Consider the following 25,953-nt stretch of genomic DNA (forward strand, 5'->3'; position numbering starts at 1 on the left):
GACCCCAAATAGTGGAATATTCGACGATTGGTTCTAACGAGCCTTAGTCGACTGCCAATCTCATAGTCGAATATTTGCATATGAAAGGGGATCATTCCATTCAAACCATGGGGGTGCTCAATGTCTAATTTTACATTATTTTCCTGTTTCCCATAAAAATAGTGTCTCATATATCCTGTTTTGATATAAATATAGACTTATTTAATGTAATTCTGAGAACAGCTCTTGAAGTGTTAAATCTCCTTAAAGTGGTAATTAAATCTCCCCTGGTAATTAAAGGTGGACCATTTAGCGGGACCTGTGGAGCAGACGTACCTCAGCTGGCCTTTAAATCTTTCTACGTTCATAGCAGCTCAAAATGTCAGGAAATAAAACTTCAGTTGATTCTAAAAACTAGTGATGAAGATGAGGAGCAGCTTCATGAAGAGGGCTGTGAGATCAAGGATTACCGGACCACACAAAAACTGTACGGGGCCAAAAGAACGAGGAGGGATACCCAAAGCTGTCCGAAGCCTCAAAAACAATCCACAGCATCCCATCCACCTCCACACCATCAGAGAGGATATTCTCAAAGACAGGATTTACAGTCAACAAAGCAAGGAGCGCACTTCTGCCCGTACACACGATGGTTTTCCTCACGTACAATTTGAAAAGACTCAAGCGGACAAAGACGAGATGAAAGACTGTTTTAAAAGGTTCTGTTAAGAGATTTAAAAACCCTCTAGCTGGTTCAGGTTTGATTTTGAACATTATACAAATGTTTAGTCTTAAGTTGGACAAACTACCCTCCACAGTGCTGCTCTCCTCTGTGTGAACACTGTTTAAATATCTCCTGATTCCTTTCTCTATAGTGGAGCGTTGTTCCATGTTTAACGGATGGTGGTCTTATTTGAGTTTTCTCTCCTTCATCACATCGTTGTTTTTGCAATATAGATTTAAAAAATCTAAGTTTATACTTATAATATTCTGTTGTCCCTTTTACTTTAAGCTACGAGTCTCTTCATCGTAAAGGGTTATGCGTAGGGATGCTCCGATCGATCGGCCACCAATCATTATCGGACGATTTCTGTGAAAAAGTATGTGATCGGCGTATGCAAACCACAACAAACATGTCTTTTAGACACTTTTATACAGTCTGTGAGAGTGATGTAAAGTTTGCATCCTGCAACACATGCGACAAAAAAATACCTCGCAGGGGAAGCACGTTAAAAAAGCTTCAACACAACAATTTAATAAGACATTTAAAGAACAAAAACTTGGTGGAGTATGGTGAGTTTTTGAGACTCACGGCAGTGAATGAAAAGAAGACAGCCAGAGCGGCATCAGTCAGACGGCAGCTAACACAGCCCACGGTGGCAACACTCGCCTGTATGAGCGTGACAGTCAGAAGGCTAAGCAAATAACCCCAAAAATAATTGAATTCATCGGGCTAGATGAGCTTTTCTCAGTGGTGGAAGACACCGGCTTCCGCCGACTGCTCTCTCACTTGGAGCCCCGCTACGTGCCACCGGGACGTAAATAATTCACAGACGTAGAGCTGCCAGAGCTCCACCAGACTGTACTCTCACATCGAACGTCTCCCTAAAGAAGGAATCTCATTCTCTGTAAGTTTCACGAGTTTCAAACATGGCATATTCAGAAAGACAAACTTGAGATATATTGTCTTTTATTTATTTGACTTTCTGCACTATTTAGCCTGTTGAGAGCCTTAATGTTTCCAATCTGTTAAAGATTGGGTTCCTGATAGCAGGTACATTTAAGTGTCTCTCAGTTGTCCTTTTGACTGAATAGTTGCTGCATTGTGCCTGCAGAGTTTTTTGTATTTTTTCTCTCTTGAAGAAAGAAAAAACATGTTTTTTTTCTAAATTAAGCTGATTTTATGGTTCCTTTTTTCCCAGATGATGTAGCACTCACCATAACTAAATTGAAAAACGTACAGAAAATCCATGTGATCGGTATCGGTGATCGGCAGTGATTGGCACTCATGGCTGATGGGTGTAGGAATCAGCAGCATAAAACCTGATCGGAGCATCCCTAGTTATGCGTGATATTGTCATGCGGTCACCATCATGCAGACTTTGGGTCAGTAAGGAAAAACAACAAACATTCCACTACTCGTCGACTATGGGCAAAATCTGATGGATCAGATTCCACTAAGCAAATCCTTAGTCGGGGTCACCCCTACTTAAATCCGACATCATGACGTGCCTCTTCCACAGGCTTGAGCGGGCGGAAAAGGAAACGGGTGCCGTGTTGGTTTGAGAGTTCAACCAGCCCGGAAATACAACCCGGTTCACGTTGGTCAAAATTGGGTAGCTGATGCAGCGAGTCATGGTGAAGGAGCCCCAACAACACTGAGCGTATAAATAAACAGTGCTTTTACATGCACCTGCAAACAGCTGATCAGATGTGTCTCACCTGTGTTTTCGTCCTCTGCTCTCCCTCTGTTCAGAGGCACGGTGCCGTCTTTGGAGGACATGCTCTCCTGAAAGAAAACACACAAAGAAGGTGTGAGGACAACAACAGGACACGTATCTTTAGCTTTCTGTCAATGTGGCGATACGAGGTGAAAGAAGGAGGCGATGGAGAAGTGAGATTGGAGGAGGTTGACTTTACCTCCAGTAAATCGAAATCAATTCCAAACTGTTTTCCGTACAGCATGGCCTGAAAATCCTCCAGACTGCAGTCGATACTGTCCAGATAATCCATCAGCTCCACCCTGTTACACAAACACGCAATGAATAACTATCAATACACTGCAGCCTTGTTGTCACATGTATGAGGAGACAATGTAAAGCTATGAGTAGAGTGATGTAGACCGGGCTCTCAGTGTCGAACATTTAAAGGGATCTGTGTTTCTCCTCTTACTTTCCCAGCAGGTTGATGTTCTGTGAAATGGCTCCATTCTCCTTCAGGATGGAGTCCATCAACTTGACGGGGTCCTCCAGGCTCAGAGCTGCTTGTTTGTTCAGCTGCAGGGCGGAGCTGGTGGGAGAGTTTCCGGGTGGTGCCGTGGTTGTGGTGGTGCTGGTTGTAGGCGTGTTGCTGTCTGATGTCCTCTGTCTGCTGTCGTCTGATGCTCCGTCCTCCGTCTGTCTGATGTCCTCCGTGCTGAAGGAGCTCAACTCCGTCTCTGTTGGCAGCTCCGCTCCGTTATACAGCTCCACCTCCACGATCTCCATATCACTGAGGGCGGAGGTCACACATTAACATACTGACGGACGTTTCAGTGAGCACTGACTTAACATTCAAGAGATTCACTCACTCCATATTAATACACTTTATTACCCAACTGTCTTACTGATCTTCCGGCTGTGTAAGATGCTTGATTCTGATTGGTCAAAACCCCTTGACGACGGTTATTAACTTTCACTAACATGAGCAACACCAGAGTCAAACTGATCACACGTCATGTCAAATCAATCCACAGAAAAGAGTTCAGACACATTTAGCTTCTGCTTGTTGACACCATAGACCGTAAGGTAAGGGAAACCGTTAGCTTCTGTTAGCATCAAATCAATGTGGCTAAAACGTTAGCTTCCGTTAGCATGCTAAATCAGCAGGCTACAGACGTTTCCATCTTGGATCCTGTCCATCAATATGATGAAGGAGCGGAGCAGGTGAGAGAAACTTTAGGTTAGTGATCTCTACAAAGAAAGTTAAACCATGAGCGGTGGTGATGATAGCAGCAGGGTTCAAAGTTGTGACATTAGTTTCTTTTTAAAGGTGTGTGAACCACAGAGCTCAGAGAAGAAGGAGAGCTGATTGAGGACAGTTTCATGTTCAATCCATCGCAACAGGCAGAGAAGAATCCATCACCATGGAACGATCACTGACGAGGAATCACTGGGACTATTTTTAAAAACTGTAAACATGAATCATTTAAAAGGTGACATATTATGCTCTTTTTCATCAATATATATTGGTCTAAGAGGTCCCCAAAACATGTCTTTAAAGTTTATGCTCAAAAAAAACACTTTGAAATCAGATTTTGGTCTGCCTGTAAATCCCTCTTTTTCAGCCCTGATCAGAACAGTCTGTTTTCTGTGTCTGTGCCTTTAAATGAGAATGAGCTCTCTGACCACGCCCCCTCAGGAAGTGGATGTGGCCTCAGCTGTCCAGCACGTTGATCTAATGTTTACATGTTGGCTGAATATACACGGCTGCTCACAGACCCACGTTACTTCAACCCTCTGAATCTGATCCAGAATCTGATCCTGATGGAGAGGCGCCTGCAGCAGGACCTTTCTGAACCATTGGTCACAGATTTAGTGTTTCTTGTTGTTTTATTTGTCAGTATGTCAACGTGTGTCTTGGTACACAGCGACGAACATGTAGCTATGTAGCTATGCTAACTAGCGCTAGCACTTATCCATGACAAATAAAAATCATCCACTAGATCTTCAAATCTGCAGACGTGGGGAGTAAAACCGACCTTTGTGTTTATTAAGACAGCCTACAACTAGCATGCCTCCCTCCTAAGCTCCTTGTTAGCACACATGTGTGCAGGGAATGAAAAACAGAGGAGGGGTTGAGTTGTATTTTATACAGTCTATGGGCGGAACAAGCTCCGAGCTCTGGTTTCAGTTACAGACCGGATATTGTTGTGACGCAACAAAAACACTGAAAACTGAAACGGCTCGTTTCACACACATTTACAGAAAGGTGGAGAAATCAGAACAGGGGCAGAATGGATTCTTTTCATTCTCGGGGGGGTTTGTAGACATGCCAGGGAAACATATTTCAGGTAGAGAACCATTAAAAAGTCCATTTTGCATGATATGTCACCTGTGTTTGTATCTTAAGTTAGTAGCCGGGTAGTAAAGGGGAATAAAACCCCCAAAATGGTCTTGTCTCCCCCTGTCAGGATTCTCTTTCCCATAACTTCCTGCTAACCGTACATTATCCCTTACATGACACGGTGATAACGAGATTCAAAGACAGCCTCACCCCTGTTCGAAGGCCCGGTATGACTCCTCCGTGACGTCAGCTGCCACCTCAGCATCGCTGTCAGTGACGTCGCAGATGATGACATCGTCAGACAGCTCGGAGCCCTTCACCCCGTTCAGACTGCCGACAGACGACTACAGAGACAACACACACAGTCAGAGCCATTCACGTCCGTCACATCCTTCATGATCTTATAAAAACATGTGATCTGTGAAGGCTTTAAAAGCTTAGAGGTTCCTGTGTTTACTCACCTGTTCCACACACACTTTGTCATCGTAGATCTGATGGATGTATTTCGGCTTCTTTCCGGTGCTGTTCATGAGAATCGGTCTGTCAAACAAAGAGACAGTTTCAGGTTTGGATGAAGACTTCAGACTGGAGCTGGGATTACAGAGAGGAACAATATATGGATTGATAAATGTGAAAATGCCAAAAAGAAATTAACTCTTAGCTTTCACTTTGTCATTTAGTTGTCATGCTGTCACGTTCACTGTCCTGACTTCATACAGTTTAATTCAAATAACTTAATCCTCTGATAGAAGCTTAATTTACGTTCACAAACACACATCACAAATATTACATACAACATCCATAGAAGGATCTACACGTCCAGTGAAGCTTGTAAAACATCATTTATGAGAATGTTTATCCACCAATAACCAGGTTTAGAATCATTCTACATCTTAATGTTCCAGACTTTTCAAGACGTCATTTTTCAGACTTCTCTGAAGATTTCAAGGACAACATTTCTCTCCAGTGTAAAAGAAGCATGATGTTTATTTAGTAAATAACTAAACAGTTTCTATTTCCAATGTGAACACCTTTAAAAGTGAAAAGGGGTTTTTATTCCACCAAAGTAATGACCCGTCTTAAATGCTAAATTTATTTCATGATGTATCTAACCTTTACTTAACCAGGTTGGTCCCATTCACATCAAAAAACTATTTCAAGGGAGACCTGGCCGAGACACTCAGCCACAAAGAAACACAAATCTGCTCTGTTGAGATTGATGCGTCGTGCTCCGGCATCTTGTGTATCTGATCCGGAGGACTCTGACCTGCCGGATCAGAGACGCAGCCGGAACGCAACGGAGCGGATCCAGTGGAAGTTAACACATTGAATAAAATAGAAACCTATCAATCAGATGATGTGACGGATCAGAGATGGACCGGACACAGATCTGATGGAATTTGGCCGTTATGGTGCGTTCACACCAAACGCGAATAGAATCATTCGCGCGGATGAAGTACATGTAAAGTCAATGCAGAGACGCGAGTAGACGCGAGTCTGGTGGGGCGTATCGCGCGAATTGGGCGACACGAATGACGCACATCATTTGCGCGTACAGCGCGAATTCATTCGCGCGAACGATTCGCGAGACTTGAAATATCTGAACTCAAGCGAATGAATCGCGGCGCGATAGCCAATCCGCGTGCAGATCACCCGGGGCGTGTGTTGTGTGACGTATGGACCAGCGGAGATTCCCTCATCTGGAATATATGGGACACTTTGATTCTATCACCGTGCAGCTTCCCCAAACTCTGTGACACTACCTGTTTTTATGGGATGAGGAATCAACAGGAGCTCACTGTGAGGACAGAGAGGGAGGACAGAGAGGGAGGACAGAGAGTGAGGACAGAGAGGGGGGACAGAGAGTGAGGACAGAGAGTGAGGATAGAGAGTGAGGACAGAGATTGAGGACAGAGAGGGGGGACAGAGAGTGAGGACAGAGAGTGAGGATAGAGAGTGAGGACAGAGATTGAGGACAGAGAGTGAGGACAGAGAGTGAGGACAGAGAGTGAGGACAGAGATTGTGGACAGAGAGTGAGGACAGAGAGTGAGGACAGAGATTGAGGACAGAGAGTGAGGACAGAGAGTGAGGACAGAGAGTGAGGATAGAGAGTGAGGACAGAGAGTGAGGATAGAGAGTGAGGACAGAGAGTGAGGATAGAGAGTGAGGATAGAGAGTGAGGACAGAGATTGTGGACAGAGAGTGAGGACAGAGAGTGAGGACAGAGATTGAGGAGAGTGAGGACAGAGAGTGAGGACAGAGAGTGAGGACAGAGAGTGAGGATAGAGAGTGAGGACAGAGAGTAAGGACAGAGTGAGGACAGAGAGTGAGGATAGAGAGTGAGGACAGAGAGTGAGGACAGAGAGTGAGGACAGAGAGTGAGGACAGAGTGAGGACAGAGAGTGAGGATAGAGAGTGAGGACAGAGAGTGAGGACAGAGAGTGAGGATAGAGAGTGAGGACAGAGAGTGAGGACAGAGGGTGAGGACAGAGAGTGAGGACAGAGAGTGAGGACAGAGAGTGAGGAGGATTATGTGGTGAGTTGTGAAAAACTTTGTCTGTCAGCTATCGGTTGTAGTAGTAGGAAGTTATCTCTGCCCACTTTAGGGTAACCGGCTTCCCCATTCAATGTCAGCGAGCTCAACCTTGTTACTGCGGTCAAGCCAGCCTCCACTTCAGAAACAAAAGTCAAGCCAGCCTCCACTGTCTTCTGTTTGTTGACAACAGACAGCTGTGGCGTGGGCAACCCCCTCCCTCTGGCGTATATTCGCGTCTTGGCACTCGTTCACACGTGATTTTGACGCGCAAATTGAGCGAGTCATTTGCGCGAATTGAGCGAGTAAATACAAATCATTCTCGCGTCCATATTCGCGAGAATAGCGCGATCGTTCGTGTTTGGTGTGAACGCACCATAACTCATCAGAGTCTACCTGACAGATGCGTTCGTCTCTGTCATGTGACAGTGCTCTCTCCACACCTGAAGGACGGACCTCCTTGTGAACTCACCTTTTGCGTTTTAAGTTCAGGATGCGGTTGTTCTGCACCAACGTGACAATGAAATGGATCATCTGGAAAATAATGAATACAATTTTAAACAGGAGAAAACAGATAAAGAAGCGTACACACAGGAATGTGTTGTGTGTTATTCAGGTGAATTTCTACAGTCCGCATTGAGCCTTGGTTCTTGACTGGGTCATGGCCCAGAGGTGGGTTGCAGATGTAAAACCTCTAAAGAAGTAGAAGCAGATGATACAGGTGTATGTGTGTCTAATGTGATGGCTCAGGTGTGTTCCTCACCTTCTTGATGAGCTGCGTCTGTTGAGAGTGTTTCTGTCTCAGGTCTGAGATCTCTCTCCACAGAGCTTCATTCTCCCTTCACAACAGAAACAGAGAGGTGTTATGTTCCAGGGAGGGGGAGGAGTTACCCTGCTGACTGTATGTTACAGTGTACGTAGAGTCAAAACAAGTAAACACAAAATACACTGCCCGTCCAAAATAAAAGTCACCGCCTGGATTTAATGCAGGAAATAGTTAAAGAGTCAGATTATCAGCCTGCATCAAGCAAAGAAAAAAACTCAGGAGATTTGCGAGGGAGCATAAAGACTGGACTCAGGAGCAGTGGAAGAGGGTCAAGTGGTCTGACGAGTCCAGATTGACCCTGTTCCAGAGCGATGGGAGCATCAGGGTAAGAAGAGAGGCAGATGAAGTGATGCACCCATCATGCCTTGTGCCTACTGTACAAGCCTGTGGGGGCGGTGTTATGATCTGGGGGCCTTGTAGTTCAGGTCTAGATTCAGAACGTGCCCAAAGAATGAGGTCAGCTGACTACCTGAGTACTGAACCAGGTCTTTTTTATCAGGGGAGGTTTTCTTCCCTGATGGCAAGGGCATATTCCAAGATGACAATGCCAGGATTCATCGGGCCCACATTGTGAATGAGAGTTTCAGAGAGCATGAGACACCTGGTCTGCCCCCCACAGAGTCCAGACCTCGGCTCCATTGAGACTCTTTGGGATGTGCTGGAGAAGACTTTGCACAGTGGTCTGACCCTCCCGTCATCAATACAAAATCTTTGCGTAAAATTACTGCAACTCTGGATGTAAATAAAGGTTGTGACATTGCAGAAGCTTATCTAACGATGCCACGGCGAAGGTGAGCCGTACACAAAGCTAAAGACGGTACACCAACATACTAGAGCGTGCAACTGTTTATTTGGACAGGCTGTGTATAATTTCATTCATACAGATCCTCGCACTCACCTCTTCAGGGTTATGAGCCTGGCGTCGATGTTCTCTTGTTTGCTGTGGACGGTCTGAACAGTGGCTAAGATCTTTGACAGGTCCTCCTGTCGGATCTTTGTGTCCTCTGGCCGAGACGTAGAAACCTGACACACACAGAGAGAACACTTTGAACATCTTTGAGCAGGACTTAACTTCACTTCACTTAAAAATGAACAAGAGGAAGAGATGAAGGTGTGACGGGGCCACATGATGATTAAAGAAGTGTCAGATATAATAACACTAAAGGGAAATAAAAGACATTAATATCTGTCAAATCAAAAAGGAAAGGAATGTGTGATTTGTGTTTAATGCTGTAAAGGTTCCTCCTCAATGAGAGGTTTGTGTATATGTGACGTTTAGTGTTATCATTTGGAGTATGAGTGAAGTCAGATGAGGAGGTGTGACATAGAGGAAGAGGAGGAAGTACCAGGCCAGACTGCAGCTACTCTATCCACAGACTGTTTAACCTGAAATAAAATATAATGTAATATTTTTATTAGTTTTCTGTAATAAATATCTTGTTGTCGATTTGTCTCATGGCTCCACTATGCTGCCTCACCTGAGCCAGGGTCGTACCATACTGGGGGCTCGTCCAGCTAACCCTGGAGGAGTCTTGTGTTGTTTACCCTTAGTTTGTGTAGATTGATCTTTGTTTCGTTCAGTGGTGTGCTGTTATGCAACGTGGCAGTGAGCTGTTTTGTTTCTCCTCTGGTGAGTAGATGGTGAGTATAGTTCTGGGTGTTGTGATATCAGTCTTATGGTGATCTCCCTGGCTAGTTAGGGAGTGGGTCAGCTGGGCTGAATATTCATTCATCCTTCCTACGGTCCACTCATTTGTTATTTTGTCTTTTTTGTTTTTGAGGTAATCCTGGGTGGAGACTGGTTCTCTGTTGGGGGTAAACTGGGCTCAGGTCCTTGGTCTTATGACTGAGGGGAACCAAAGCTCGGTTTTGAAAGTTGCCTCGAGCCCGGAACGCCTCAGAAGATATCTAGGCTTGAGTTAAGTTAGGCAGGTGCCGGGGGGGGAGGTTGCTCACTATGCTCACTGGTAGGAGGATTTGGTAAGTTAGGTGAAGTCCTCAAACAAAACCATGCAGAATACCAGAGTTTACAGTAGACTTTTTTTATGTCGGTCAGTTTGGCTGGTGATATTCCAGAATTCCGGCCAAATAGAACAACTGTCGGACATCTGCTCTGAAAGCCCGATCTGCTGAATAGCTTACATTTACCAGCAATACAACAATGAAAACACCGACACACAGACCTGGAAAATCACATTTAAATTTAAAAATAAATCAACTAATAAATATTATGATCAAGCGCACCGGACCAGCACTTTATCTCAAAGTGCAGTTTACATTCACATGGACATTACAGAGCACTTCATGATCTAATAAGCACTAAAGTCTACGTCATGCAAGAAAGAGGTTTAGAACGAACGCTGGTCAGTAATCATTTTGACCTTTAAGGTGGTTTGATTGATTCACAAAGTGAAATCATGCATTGGGTCATAAGAAAACGCTCCACCTTAAAATGTCTGATAGCTGTCAGATAGGGCCGTATGACTGCAGCATGGTGAGTTTATTTATTTTAGTAGTTTAGCATCCTCTGTCTTTCACTCCGTGAGCCCCGAACCTTTACTCTAACCTGAGCCTCCTCTGGTCTGGGGCCAACAGGGGTGACCTGCAATGTCTGTTCGGTGTCCTCCGTGCCCCTCTGCACCGGACTCTGCACCGGACTCCGCTCCGAATTCCATGTGCAAGTAACGAGTGAATGTTTGGTAATGTCCTCTGCACACTGCGCTGAAGGGAGTAATCCACGTGCACGCTATCTCTCCCCTTTAAGAGCTATGGAAGGTGGCCATCACCCAGTTTGTTTTGATATTCATATCTCATCATGCTGGGAGGCTTAACTTGATTAAACTCTTCATAAAGCATGTGATCATAACCTTCTGTAAACTTGTCAAAGTAGGAGCTGTGGTTACACACGTCTGTCATCAGTGGAGAAGTGTTCTCCTGATGTGTTTCATTATTCAGGTCTGACTGTTTTCTCCGTGCTGCTGTCAATCAGTAAACCTGACGTGTGGCGTTTAGGTGACACCAAAAAAATCTGCTGCTTCACGGCATGGTCATGAATGCATGTTGATATATGACAGCTCGAGTGGCTGCTTGTTGCAGCAGCTCTCTCTTCGTTGTTCTTTTTTCATATCTGTTTAGTTCTCTTTGTATTTGCAGCCTGTCATGTCTTTTAATGACTCATTTGTTGGCCATAGACACCAAACTGGCTACGTTTGCAGTGGTGTTTTTGCTATTTTTGTTCCTGTGTGTGTCCGGAGATCCTACGTGTAACCATGGTCGCACTGTTTACATACAAGATCAGCTGTTAGCAGCCTGTAGCATGTCGATGCTAAACGATGTTCCCTGCGAGCTGAGGAGAAGGAGGCAAGGACGACGTGCTGGTACTGAGGTGCAAGCTAAGAAAAGATGACAAGGACCTGTCCTTCCACCCACCGTTATGGGGACTGTAAGATCTATCTACGATAAGGTGGACGAGCTAACCCAGCACCAGAGGGAATACTGGCAGAGTAGCATCATGCTAAGAGAGCTAACACCGGACACGGACGCCACATTAGAAGGATTTCACCTGCTGTGGGCGGACAGGATACAGGAGAGCAAGACTGAACTAACTGGTGAAGAAGGCCAGCTCAGTCCTGGACCCTGTGGAGGTGGTGGCTGACAGGAGAATTATGGCCAAGCTGTCGTCTCTGATAGACATTTCTTCTTTATATATTCTGATAGATTAGATATATATTGACACAGAGTGGTCTAGACCTCCTATGTTTGTAAAAGCGTCTTGAGATAACGTTTGTTGTGATTTGGCGCTATACAAATAAAGATTGATTGATTGATTGATTGATTGATTGATTGATTGAAACCGGCTAATAGCCAGTAAATACCGGCTAACGTAAACCCTGCAGAATACGTATTATAAGCAGATTAACGTGGACCTCCAGGTCCCCCCTTGGTTTTGGTAGGATATTTGCCTTTTTGATTCTTCCTAATATAGCAGTAGGCGATGGATCCCTTTTCTTTTGGTGGACTAGTTTTGTTTTTTCTCGTGGATCTGAAGGGTTTTTGTTGGGGATTGGGGTCAAGAGGGCTGCATCAGCGTTTTTTGGATCATCACTGAGGACTTTAAAAGACTTAATAGTCTGTTAAAAGCAAACTGTTTTCATATTTCGTAAGGTTTGGACTCTGGATTTATTTCAAATCTATAAAGGTTTAATTCTACTATTAAGTATCCTCAAACTACAGAAAGGAAAAGTTAAGAAATATTAAAGGTGACATATTATGCTCTTTTTCATCGAAATATATTGGTCTAAGAGGTCCTTAAAACAAGTCTTTAAAGGTGACATATCATGCAAAATTGACTTTTTAATGGTTCTCTACCTGAAATATGTGTCCCTGGCATGTCTACAAACCCCCCGAGAATGAAAAAAATCCATTCTGCCCCTGTTCTGATTTCTACACCTTTCTGTAAATGTGTGTGAAACGAGCCGTTTCAGACTTCAGTGTTTTTGTTACGTAACAACAATATCCTGTCTGTCACGGAGTCAGAGCTCGGAGCTTGTTCAGCCCATAGACTGTAGAAAATAATACTGAATCCCTCCCCCGTTTTTCATTACCTGCACACATGTGTGCTAACAAGGTGCTTAGGAGGGAGGCATGCTAGTTGTAGGCTGTCTTAATAAACACAAAGGTCGGTTTTACTCCCCACGTCTGCAGATTTGAAGATCTAGTGGATGATTTTTATTTGTCATGGATAAGTGCTAGCGCTAGTTAGCATAGCCACATAGCTATATGTTCATAGCTGTAGCTGTAGCTGTAGCTGTGTACCAAGACACACGTCGACATACTGACAAATAAAACAACAAGAAACACTAAATCTGTGACCAATCCTTCATAAAAGGTCCTGCTGCCTTTCTGGCAGAGGTCGGTTTTACTCCCCACGTCTGCAGATTTGAAGATCTAGTGGATGATTTTTATTTATCATGGATAAGTGCTAGCGCTAGTTAGCATAGCCACATAGCTATACATGTTCGTAGCTGTGTACCAAGACACACGTCTACATACTGATAAATAAAACAACAAGAAACACTAAATCTGTGAACAATCGTTCAGAAAGGTCCTGCTACAGGCGCCTCTCCGTCAGGATCAGATTCAGAGGGTTGAAGTAACGCGATCTCTGAGCAGCCGTGTATATTCAGCCAACATGTAAACATTAGATCAACGTGCTGGACAGCCGAGGCGCATCCACTTCCGGAGGGGGCGTGGTCAGAGGGAAAACAGAGTGTTCTGATGAGGAATGAAGAAGTGTTTTTTTGAGCATAAACTTTAAAGACATGTTTTGGGGACCTCTTAGACCAATATATATTGATGAAAAAAGCGTGATATGTCACCTTTAAAGTTTATTGCTCAAAAAAACACTTTGAAATCAGATTTTGGTCTGCCTGTAAACCCCTCTTTTTCAGCCCTGATCAGAACAGGCTGTTTTCTGTGTCTGTGCCTTTAAATGAGAATAAGCTCTCTGACCACGCCCCCTCAGGAAGCGGATGTGGCCTCGGCTGTCCAGCACATTGATCTAATGTTTACGTGTTGACTGAATATACACGGCTGCTCACAGACCTGCGTTACTTCAACCCTCTGAATTTGAACCAGAATCTGATCCTGACGGAGAGGCGCCTGCAGCAGGACCTTTCTGAACCATTGGTCACAGATTTAGTGTTTCTTGTTGTTTTATTTGTCAGTATGTCGACGTGTGTCTTGGTACACAGCTACGAACATGTAGCTATGTGGCTATGCTAACTAGCGCTAGCACTTTTCCATGATAAATAAAAATCATCCACTAGATCTTCAAATCTGCAGATGTGGGGAGTAAAACCGACCTTTGTGTTTATTAAGACAGCCTACAACTAGCATGCCTCCCTCCTAAGCTCCTTGTTAGCACACATGTGTGCAGGGAATGAAAAACAGGGGAGGGGTTGAGTTGTATTTTATACAGTCTATGGGCTGAACAAGCTCCGAGCTCTGACTTCCTGTTACAGACCGGATATTGTGGAGAAATCAGAACAGGGGCAGAATGGATTTTTATCATTTTCGGGGGGTTTGTAGACATGCCAGGGAAACATATTTCAGGTAGAGAACCATTAAAAAGTTGATTTTGCATGATATGTCACCTTTAAAACTGTTTTTGTTTCGGGTTGTTATGTTTTAAAAGTGAGTAGGTTTGTGGTATTTCCAAAAGATCTCCTTGAGCGTTTAACGTCATAAAACCAAGTCGAGTGTTACAAAGGTTAAGACCTGCTGGTAGAGCTATCTAGATTTTAAGCATGTTGTGACGATGCTATATGATAATTCTATGATGCAGCCCGTTAAACACTACACTCTGTCCTCAGCCATGTTTGGTCTCCTGAGTTCAAACCAGTCAGCAGAATGGTTGTGCAGATTAAGACTGGGTTTATAATGTTTGCCGAGTCATGCAGTGAAGGTCTGATGTGTTTTGTGTGGATGCACTGCATTAATCCGTTAGGCTACATTTTCAAACATGATGTAACACATATAAAAAGATGAATGATAGAGAGAGGGATGTGTCTACCTTCCTCTTGATGTGCTCCAGCAGGTCGTCTTGTCCGTGTTTGAAGTACGGATGCTGAAACTCCACCGGACCGTCTCTCTCCTGTTTCACGATCCCCGTGTCGATGTGCATCACTTTACGGAACCCATCTGAAAACACACGATCACACACACACACACACACACACACACACACACACACACACACACACACACAAACACACGTCAGAGCTGGAAATACTGGATAACACTGAATAAGTGTATTATAATTATTCCCAAATACTGTTTTCATTATTATCATTCCACTACTTTGAAAAGTTGCATATGAACAGTTTGCTGTTGGATTATGTCAGACTTTATTTTTCATTTCTGCACCAGTTGGACTAAAAACTTCTATGTGAGGTTTAAATTCACCAGATTACTTAATAAGGCGTTCTCTTTTCATCAAGTAATCTCTTTAAAGTTTCTGAAATGACTCCACAGATACGTCTCATTAAGTACAAGGATGTAAATTTCAAGAACACTCCGTGATCGATCTTTGGAAATGTTAACGATCAATTATCGATTTTATCAAAACAAACGTAAACGTTTTCCATGTCGAAAACAATGTGAAATGCATTTTTCCCCCTGAGTCAAATTTTCCTTCATGACACAATGTTTATAACTGACAGTATTAAATATCTAGGGATCATATTGAAGTGTTAAAAACGTTAAACACGCTGAATATCAACATGTGGTGCAGGATTATAATCTCTGCGGACATACAGACATAAAGTGAAGGCTCAGACTTCAACAAGGGAACTGAACAGAAACGTACTTCAGACTCAGTGTCCAGTTTTCTGTCTACTCGTTCTTACTGAGAACAATAAGCATGTGAATGCGGTCGGGTGTCAGCCGGGAGCGCAACCGGGTCCCTTGTGGAGACCTGTCCGAACTCTCCTGTGTGTAACAACTTAAGCTGATTCACTGAAACATCCTCTAAACCAGTTCAGGGCTCTCCACTAACTTTTCCACTGGTAGCACTGGTGCTACCAACTTTCGCAGTTAGTCGCACCAGCACAGGATTTGGTCGCACCCTTTTTTGGGGGGTACAGCATGACCATGCATGCTGATTAATAATTGTTTTAATTGGCATACCGTATGAAGTAAAGATTGACAGTGACTTGAGTTATGATATTTGCAAAATATTTGACTGTGAATATGAAGTTTGTCTGCAACAAGCAGTGGCTGACAGAACAGGTCATTTCTTTTATAGAATTAAAAGAAGACATAACAAAATGTTTTCAAATAGAAGTAAAGCATAGCAACCGGCATGCATGTGTATACATGTATTCTGTGTTTTTTTACTTTTCATAAATGCTGTACTTTAATTAACTTAATATCAGCATTGCTTCACCCCCTGCAATTCAACCCAGAGGGGCCAGCTCTTATAGTGGGGCCTCCTAACCCTCTTCCCCTGGGAGAACCACAGCTTAACATCCTGCCTGGCATCATAATCCATCAATTCTTGCCCCTCAACACTGATTCAGATGAGGTCCTCCACAGTATCAGTGTGCAGACTAACACCTGACCTGATTCTGTTTAGTGTTGAGAAGTCTCTATCGCAAACTGCTCTTATTGTTACTACTATTAGCCAGTGGACACTGGGATTAAAAAAACAGAATCTTTGAAAATATTGTTATAAAATATTCAAAATTATTGCATTGTCTTTTATTTTGAAATGACATCAGATCTTCTTTTAAATGGCAGGATTACATCATGAAGCTGTCCACTATCAGTCTGAACTGGAACTGGTCAGTGAAAACTGGGATTTTTAAAAAAATCTCACTTTGAATGTATCCAGATTTAGCGCTTTTTTTCAAATTTCAAGTGTCTCTTATTTTGAAATGACAGATCAGATCGAGCTGAGATTGACAGGATTATATTATGAGGTTTTCCACTATCAGTCTGAATTTAAATTAGTCAGTGGAAACTGGGATTTTTAAAATAATCTCACTTTGAAAATATCTAAAATCATCATTTATTCAGAAAATGTATAATCTGTGTTTCCGCACTATAACCGTAATGCCTGTTCTAAACGCTCACAACAGAACACAGTGGAGGCTGCTTGACTGTCGTTTCAGAAGTGAAGGCAGGGTTGACCGCAGTCTGATCTGGCACCTTTTTCTGGCTCTCCCTCACCACCAGCCTCCTCCTCCACCTCTCTCTCCTCATTCTGTTTTTAATATAATCAGTGATAGACCGCTTCATTTGTGGAAATAGTGAAACGCTTGTTGTGAAGTTCTGTCTGTCTCTGGTGTGTGATGCGCGTATGCACTGCGCGTGAACGTGACGGCGCTGTCTCTTCAGAACAGGAGAGAGTGCAGGTGGAGGACACTGAGCATTAATGCACTCACATGAATGAGACCAGGTGAAATTCTTACTCGCACACGTTGAAAAAAGGTTGCATATGCGACCATTGTGGTTGCAGTCTCGAGCCCTGCAGTTGTTCCCAAACTTTTTCTGCGTGACCACCTTTTGTGTTCACAGTGTTTGTTTGGCCCTTATAAACCACATAAAATAACAGTCTGCATAAACCACCATAGTGGTAGGGATGATGTGTGTAAGGGTGTATTTGAAAGCTGAAGTGACCTACATTTTTTCCAGAATTTTTAGAGTGTAAAAGTATCTACAACTTTGACAACCGTACAGCTGAGGTAAAGATGGCAGATAAATAAATGTGTGCAGCGCTGAGTCTGAAGACAGAACTCCCTTATCTCAAGGCCCCATTTGGTAATTCATGGTGTTTTGTAAAGTGCTTTAAATGTTTTGATCTCCTTGAAAGGCTCTATTTACACATTTTCTGTGCCTCTGCCTCATTATGAGCTGGGAATCTAGAGACAGCTAACGTGCACACATGAAAACAAAGCACACAAGTGAAGTCGTCTATTGACAATATAGGTGTGCTGTGTCACTTCTAACCACTCTGAGCTGCTAGATAAACCTGTCCTGTCTGCAGGGAGCTCAGAGATAACAGAGTGAAGCTGAAGTCTTACACATGTTGAGCTGTCTGATGAAACTGGCCATGTTGTTGTGCTTGAAGAATTTCGGGAGGATCTCCTTGGCAAAGTGCTGCTCGTCCAACACCAGGAAGCTGTTCCCCTCCTGAAATAGAGACAGAGACAATGATCAGAACAGGCAGCAGGCAGTAGAGCTGATCCAGTGTCAATGGGTGCGTTTCCACCAAGAGTTCTGGGGTCTTTTAGCCCCCAGAACTACTTAACCCTGAGCTAAAAGGTTCCTGTGCCCTCGTTGTTGTCTGCTTTTCGACCGCGGGGTGAAGTCCCGGGTAGATTGTGCAAATCAGGCCAGTGACGTATGAAGAAAAAAAAAGTAAATGCACTACACCACCAGACCAGTAGAGGGCAGTAATACAAAGAGGAATGCCATTCATCACAGATGACACCATAGAAGCAGACGGACAGACAGGTATCATTATGAGCAACACAACAGTTAGCCTGTTAGCATGAAGAGACTCAGCTGGCGCTGTTTTAGATGGTGCTATATTTCATCCAGGGGTGAGTATTGGCAAGATCCTCACGATACGATACGCATCACGATACTTGGGTCACGATACGATAGTATCACGATATATCATGATATTACAATATTGTGATATATTGCAATATTCTACACAGTAAACTAAGAAAAAATAGAGATGGTGTTTATGTAAATCACAAAATATTACTCACAATTGAAAGGAAAAATTAAGTCAAAACTATTTGATTGAAAACAACTTTTCCACTTTATTGTTTTTGAAATATTGAAGTCGTATTTTAGGTCCAACTCGGCTAAAATATGAATTTTTATTATTACAAAAATATCGATATTAAGAATTGAAATATCAATATCATATTGGAGGTCAAAGTATCGCGATATTTTGCTGTATCGATATTTTTTCACACCACTAATTTCATCACAGATGGATTCACTGAATCAACACGTGAGAGGAGATAAGCGCGAGTAGCAAAGACGTTTCAACACGGCTTTAAAATCCTTTTGAACTCAAAAAGCCGTGGCAGAGATCGACCGGTGTTTTGGTTTAAACAGCGACCCTGTTAACTGGAGACTTTCAGCCGGATGCATCCCTCATAAACGTCTTTAGACCATCATTAAATATCTGATGAGGATATTTTGAAATCTTAATAAAAACTAAACTAGTTTGCATTCCCAGGAACTCCCTCTGTGTTTCAACAGCTGTGTAAACTCCACAAACACTGACACGTTCAGCTGAAGGTCTCCAGTTTACAGGGTCACTTTTAAAACCGGAACACCGGGAGAGACGCATTCACGGTGGGCTGAGAGAAGACTACTGTTACAAGCTGCTAAATCAAGAGAATCACAGCTTCTTCTTTTGAAAAGTACACACACATACAAAAAAGATAGAACAAATCAAAACGAATGAAAGAAAGAGAAATCAAGTGAATCACAGATGTGTGTGATGTTATTGTGGACGGAGGGCGGAATAAAAACACCAATCAGTTAATCTACCAATCAGACACGTTCAGCATTGCAGACCCTGCCCCCCGAAAGTCCTGGGACCTTTGAAAAATACTACCCCCCCTAGCAGGGGCTTTTAAAGGGGGGAGATTATCTACCCCTGAACTAAATTTAGACCCTGGGTCCACCGGTTGAAACGCACATAGTTCAGGGGTAAAGTTCCTGTGGTCGAAAAGCACCTAATAACGATCCCAGCCTTTCCTCCATTGAGTTAACATGATTGGTCAGAGTAGTGCTGGGTGATTGTATGATTGCGATTAGTGATCGTGATAAATTTCAGGTCGATTAAGGTGATCAGCTGTGAGCATATTTACTCAATCAAAATCTGCGTGCCAACAGCCAATCAGAGTCGACCTTTTCCTGCTTCACTTTCGTTTTCAAGTTGCTGGAGAAGTAAACAGAATGACTGAACGTGGAGCTAAACGTGGAGCTGAGGGAAGTGAAATAGATGTCAGCAGCCATGACTTAGAGTTATCCTCTGAAGCTGAGACTATTGTTGAGAAGAAAAGTTATTCAACGTCAGTTGTGTGGCGGTGGTTTGGGTAACTCCAAAGTGACGTGGAGCAAATTAAGCCGATGTGCAAGGTATGCCGGTGGTCGGTACCTTCAAAAACCAGCAACACAACAAATCTAGTTAATCATTTGAAGAAGAACAACCCATGTGATTACACAGAAAGCATGAAAGATGATGCACATTTGAAAGTAGCAATGATGTTAATAGGGTATGTAGCATCATAACTAGAGAATATATACATTCCAAAGTGTCTTCATTATCCCTGAGGGGGCAGTTTGTTTATTTTGTATCTCTTATACCTCCAAAAATACTCAGGACTGTAAACTAGAACACTGTTGTGTTATATTTTTCTACAGTCGTTGCACTGTTGAGTGAAAAGTGTTCTTATATTTTTCTACATTTATTTAATTTAATTTGCTTGTATGTTAATATAATGTTGTTTTAAATATTGACCATGAAGAGTGTTGTTTGTAAAAGGCATTTGATCAGAGTATTCAGTGCTGCTAGTTTTTATATTGTTAAGTTTGTTTTGAATTGTGTTATATTTTAACTTGACGAGCTAATCTTATTCAAGATGATGCACATTTGAAAGTAGCAATAATGTTTACATTTTAAGGCCCCTAGAGGGGGAAATTTCTTTATTTTGGGTCCATTCCAAGCGGCAACCTCCGGTCTAAAAATATGAGTCAATGCGGAAGTGTTAAAAGCTGCAGTTCATCGAGGATCCACTTGAGGCTGGCTCCGGAAGTACCGGAAGTCACATACACATGAATGGGGAAAAGACGATCTTTGCAGCATTAATAAACATGTTTACAGCCTGGTACAAAAGATGAGTGTAGTCTGAATAGCTCATTTCTCGACGTCCTCTCACTGTGAGGGGGATGAATTTTTTTGTAATTCGGCAATTTCGAAGATATTGAGATTACTAGTCCTCCAATCAGAGGCACAGCTGCCTGTGGGAACACTGCAGCTGTTGGCTAGGAGGCTCAAAGCCCGCCTCTTTACGTCACACTGGCTCGACAGAAGCAATATGGCTGCCGCAGCCGATTGGTCTCAAACCAGCTCTTCAGAAACAGATGGGTGACGTCACGGATACTACGTCCATATTTTTTACAGTCTATGGTCCATACCTGCAAAAGCACTCTGGACTGTAAACTAGTTCACTGCTATTTTATATTTTTCTACATTTTTGTACTGTTGAGTAAAAATAGTTTCTATATTTTTAAGGGCCAGGACTCCCTTGAAAAAGAGACTTTGTATCTCAATGGGACTATTCCTGGTAAAATAAAGGTTAAATAAAAATAAATAAAAAATAAAAAAATGTTCTATGTTCATCTTATTTAATTTGCTTTATTTACTTTGTATCTTAAATGTTGAACTAATCTCTAGTTTCTTTAGTTTTTCCGTACAGATGCTTTAAAACCGGCAGTTTAAAAACAATATTAATAATATAATCGAGATTGGACAATATGAAAAAAATATATTGTGATTTTTTTTTTTTTGCCATATCATCCAGCCCTAGATCAGAGACACTTAAAGTCAGAAGTCCCTGCTCTTTGTTTGTGATTAGAACTGGCGCTGTCTGGACTGCAGCTGCTCTCTCTGTGGCGTGTGACAGCTGCAGGTTAAATATATGACTGAAGATCTGTGGTGCCTGTTAGAAAGCTTTGGTGCTTCACATACTACCAGACATAAAAGGGTGTAGATCATTCTAAAGCATGGAAGTACTAAGGCATCAAATATTCTGAAAACCCTGGTCAGAAGAGGCAGAGCTGATTCCTTGAAACGGCTCTTCATCGGCTGAATGTGTGTTTCTGTTTTAGTGACGTCAAGCAATAAAAAAGGAGGACAAACACAAAGACATCTTCTGGTTCGTTCATTAAGCTTCAGAGACATGGATCCAGGAGGAGGAGGAGGAGGAGTAGCAGAGTAACATATTGTGTGTATTTGCTGGTAATCCATGGTGAGGATTCTCTGGTAAAATACTTTCTATTACAGAATTTGTTGTTTTAAATATGTTAGTGTATTTAGAACCATTTTCATTCTTTAACATTTTAACACACATAAAGAAATGAGTGAAACTGAAGCATTCTGTGTGTCCTCATAAAAACATGCTGCAATAACTCACCTTACTATCCATTCATTAGATAGAAGAGTAGAAGTTGATATATGTTATATCTGCTGTATTTTACTGATCTTTTTATTTTGAAATTGTTTTATAGTGTATATTTTTTAATTATTATTATCTATCTATACATCCATCCATCCACCCCTTTGTCTATTTAACTATCCGTCTATCTATACATCTAACTATCCGTCTATCTATAAATCTAACTATCCGTCTATCCATCCATCTATCCTTTGACCCATCAATCTACCTATCCATCAATCTATCAATCCATCTATCACCCATTCATCCATATATCTATATATTAATCTACCCATCCACCCATCCATCTATCCACTAGGGATGTACATGTTCAGTATTTTCTGTGATCGATTTTTGGAAATGTTAACGATCATTTATCGATTAATCAATAAAAAAAATCATTATTATTCTTATTTTAAAAACAAGGCTAAATACATTGTTTCCCCTTTTAATCATATTTTCCACAGCAACAAAATGCATATAAGTGACAGTATTGAATACAGGTACAACATGTTTAACACGCTGAATATCAACGATCAGGCTCATAGAAATATTCTCTGCGGACATATTCTTATAATGTGAAGCCTCATAATACTAACAGAAAAGTATTTCAGACTCCCAGTGTCCAGTTTTCTGTCTACTCGTTCTTATTGAGAATAAAAAACATGTGTATTCGGTCAGATGTCAGCCGGGAGAGCAACCGGGTCATAATCAGTCCAGCTGCAGAAAAGCTCAGACGGCTCTGATGTTGCCGCTCTGCAAACATAGTGTACTAGCAATTGCCACCAGTCTGTTGGCTTTGTATTTAAAAGGTGGGGAAATGTCCTGTTTAAAGTAATAAACCTTCATGTCTGTGTCGTTGTTGGCAGCAGTTGCGTATTGATCCTCTTTAAAAAGCAGAGACCTGATGCACAGCCCCCAGCTGAGAGTCTCAGCTGTGTGTAAGACCTTTAACAGCTGATTCACTGAAACATGCTTTAAATTAAAACACCTCCCTGATAGCTGAGTGTAATATGAGACCACATGATGTTTTAATTTAAATCAAAAATTTGTGTTTTGAGTAATTTCTTGACCATCAATTAATCTATAATCGATTAATTGGGGTCATCCCTACCATCCACCCATCGACCCATCTATCCACCCATCCATCGACCCATCTATCTATCTATCCACCCATCCATCGACCCATCTATCCACCCATCCATCTATCTATCTATCCACCCATCCATCGACCCATCTATCTATCTATCCACCCATCCGTGAACACTAACTTTACAGTTAAATTCATAGATCACAAACACATAAATGGGCCAAGTGTTTAACTGTTTGTTCTTCATGTCTGCTCACGTCTTAGACCTTACTGCACACAATTATCCTGTTGTGTGTTTTTAATTGTTGCATCTTAAACTCACTACTTTGTTTTAACTGTAGCAACCTGAACTGGTTCAGGGGTTGTAAATTAGCCATGGTTACACACCTGCATGGACGGCCTCTAATCGTTACACTTGGAGGTTTGCTTGGAAATGTGTCTCAGTGTTTTGTAAAAGCTGGAACACTTTGCCCATTGAAGATGCACCTCACTAAGATGTGTTTTCATATGAAGCTACACTCAAATGTGACCCAATAACCAGTGGTGTAAAGGAACCAAGTAAAAGTACTTTGTTACAGTACTTAAGTAGGTTTTGGGAGTATCTATACTTAACTTGAGTTTCTATGTTTTTGGCAACTTTCACTTTTACTTTGTTACATTAAAAAGAAAAAAATGATACTTTTACTCTGCTACATTTATATTGTCTGTATGTATGTATATTGTTTATTCTAACTACAACCCATGGTCATATTACATACAAATATTCTTTCTATTTATTGCTTAATTTGTCATTACCAACCATAATCACACCATGTCAACCTGTCACTACTGAAACATTTTTTAATACTGCCTGTAATGACTTCTATTTAATTTAAATTCCATTGGTAACATTGTATATACCTAAATTGTACTCTAGCTTTATTTATCTATTTTATTTTACTTATTTTTATTTTATTTTTATTTTGTACTTATTTTGTACTTATTGAAACTTCTTTCTTGATTGTACTTATGTCTGGGTTGCTGTAACAACTGAATTTCCCCCCGGGGGATCAATAAAGTAATATCTTATCTTATATTGTCACTGTCGTTACACGTTACAAAATTAAATGTAAAAATAATTGTCCACACAGCCTGCGAATATTCATCAGTCTCAACGTCTCATCAGCATGATGGAAGCAGCCTCGTCCACTGGCGATAGTGGAGATACCTCCACACCTCCACCTGCTAGACAGACACCCGTGGACATATCTAAAAAACCTTTTCACTTTAGTCGGGATTGAAAGATTCATCCTACAGGATGAAGTCTGTCCCGTGTTTGCAGAAAAACACCAAAATAATGACGTTCCAAAACTCACCGTCAAACCTAATAAAACACATTGCAGTAAGTGAATGAACTAAGTGCAGTAATAAGTATGGAGACCATATTGTCAATACTGAAATCGTTCCCTTCTGTCTGCAAGCTGTCTGTGAAGCTGAACACACGTCGACCTGCCTCTGCAGCCTGTCAACGAATATTTAGCATCGCAGGACTTCAGCCCACGAAGAGCATGACTGAAGTCTCCCGATTTTGAAAACCAACTTCTGCTGAAGATGATCCGCAAATTTGTGGACTTTAATTAAGGAAGGGAGGGAGCAGGGGGAGAGAGAGAGGGAGGTGGGGGGAGAGAGAGGGAGGGGGAGAGAGGTAGAGAGGGTGGGGGGAGAGAGATAGAGGGAGAGAGAGGGAGGGAGAGAGAGGGAGGGAGGGAGAGAGAGGGAGGGAGGGAGAGAGAGGGAGGGAGGGAGGGAGAGAGAGGGAGGGAGGGAGAAAGACGTGAAGGAGGGAGGAAGCAAGAGGTGAAGGAGGGAGGGAGGGAGCAAGAGGAGAAGGGAGTTGAGGGAGGGAGGGAGAATGAAACTTAATAAAGCTTGTGAGAGAAATAACTATTTCTAGCTGTTTTGTTTGTCTTTGTACTTTGACTTTTGATACTTAAGTTCATTTAATTTGAGCTCCTTTCAGACTGTTACTCAAGTGCTTTTTTAATGGGTCTCTTTCACTTTTACCTGAGTAGATTTCAAGTAAGATATCTTTACTTTTACTCAAGTACGACTTTCAAGTACTTTATACACCACTGCCAATAAATGACCTGAATATTGATCAACACTACCATAGCATGCAGGCTTTAGGTCTGAGCCTCTGTTGTTTGGGCCTCGTGTGTGTGTGTGTGTGTGTGTGTGTGTGTGTGTGTGTGTGTGTGTGTGTGTGTGTAATAAACTTACACATTAACTCGCTAACAGGACAGGTACACTCTGAACTGAGCAGCTACATTTGTGTTAGCTATCACGCAGTGTTTAACAGGGCTCCTCGGTGTTATTTATCTGTAGCTTCAGCTAACTACAGAGTTCAAAGGTTAAACAGCTAACACTTATCCCCCTCCTCCTCTTCCTCCTCCTTATTGTTTGTTGTGCTCCGTGATGCTAACAGCTACACACGCTGCGGTCTGTTTGAAGCAGCCCCACGGCTAGCTGCGTTAGCTAGGTGCGTTAGCTGTGTTAGCAGGCTTACCTGGCTCCAGCAGATAAACTCGTTGGTGTTCTCATCCTCCACCAGAGTCCACAGCTTGGTGAGGAAGGCCGGCACGCTGGAGCTCTGCTTCATGTCTGTCACACACTCTCCTACACCCTCTGATTAAACTGTGCGTAGTGTGTCTCTGTTTGTAGCCTGGAAAGATGGTCAGCTATGGTCAGCTCTGTCGCTGCTTCTGAGGAAGTGTGAGGTACAGTTTCCGGTTCTGGGGACGGAAGCTGATTGGTCCAAAAAGGTTTTACGTAAGCTTTATCACGTGCAGTTTCATGCAAACAGCAACAGAGTGCATGCTCCTCCAAAGAGGGAGAGTGAGTTCTACAAAATCAGAATGTATTGATGAAACACAATCAAAAACAGCATTATGGATAATACTCACCATGTAATTACACTGCTGTTATTACTCATTTTATTGTATCATTTAACTGTTTTTTTTTACACATTTC

At 42.3% G+C, this 25,953-nt stretch overlaps 1 protein-coding gene across 1 annotated transcript in view; it reads right to left on the minus strand.

Moving 5' to 3' along the window:
* hsf2 (heat shock transcription factor 2) overlaps positions 1 to 25,715 on the minus strand; it is a 29,791-nt gene extending 4,076 nt beyond the window's left edge. The window contains exons 1-11 of the mRNA XM_034699527.1: positions 25,490 to 25,715; positions 17,688 to 17,796; positions 14,675 to 14,802; positions 8,999 to 9,123; positions 8,038 to 8,113; positions 7,747 to 7,808; positions 5,202 to 5,280; positions 4,951 to 5,084; positions 2,869 to 3,186; positions 2,617 to 2,719; positions 2,419 to 2,485 (exon numbers count right to left, since the gene is read on the minus strand). Of these exons, the coding sequence (XP_034555418.1) occupies positions 2,419 to 2,485; positions 2,617 to 2,719; positions 2,869 to 3,186; positions 4,951 to 5,084; positions 5,202 to 5,280; positions 7,747 to 7,808; positions 8,038 to 8,113; positions 8,999 to 9,123; positions 14,675 to 14,802; positions 17,688 to 17,796; positions 25,490 to 25,582 (1,294 nt within the window). The 5' untranslated portion in view covers positions 25,583 to 25,715. The remainder of the gene's footprint in view (positions 1 to 2,418; positions 2,486 to 2,616; positions 2,720 to 2,868; positions 3,187 to 4,950; positions 5,085 to 5,201; positions 5,281 to 7,746; positions 7,809 to 8,037; positions 8,114 to 8,998; positions 9,124 to 14,674; positions 14,803 to 17,687; positions 17,797 to 25,489) is intronic.
* Between the last annotated feature and the right edge of the window lie 238 nt (positions 25,716 to 25,953).

Source organism: Notolabrus celidotus, chromosome 13, assembly GCF_009762535.1.
Source record: "Notolabrus celidotus isolate fNotCel1 chromosome 13, fNotCel1.pri, whole genome shotgun sequence".
NCBI lineage: Eukaryota > Metazoa > Chordata > Actinopteri > Labriformes > Labridae > Notolabrus > Notolabrus celidotus.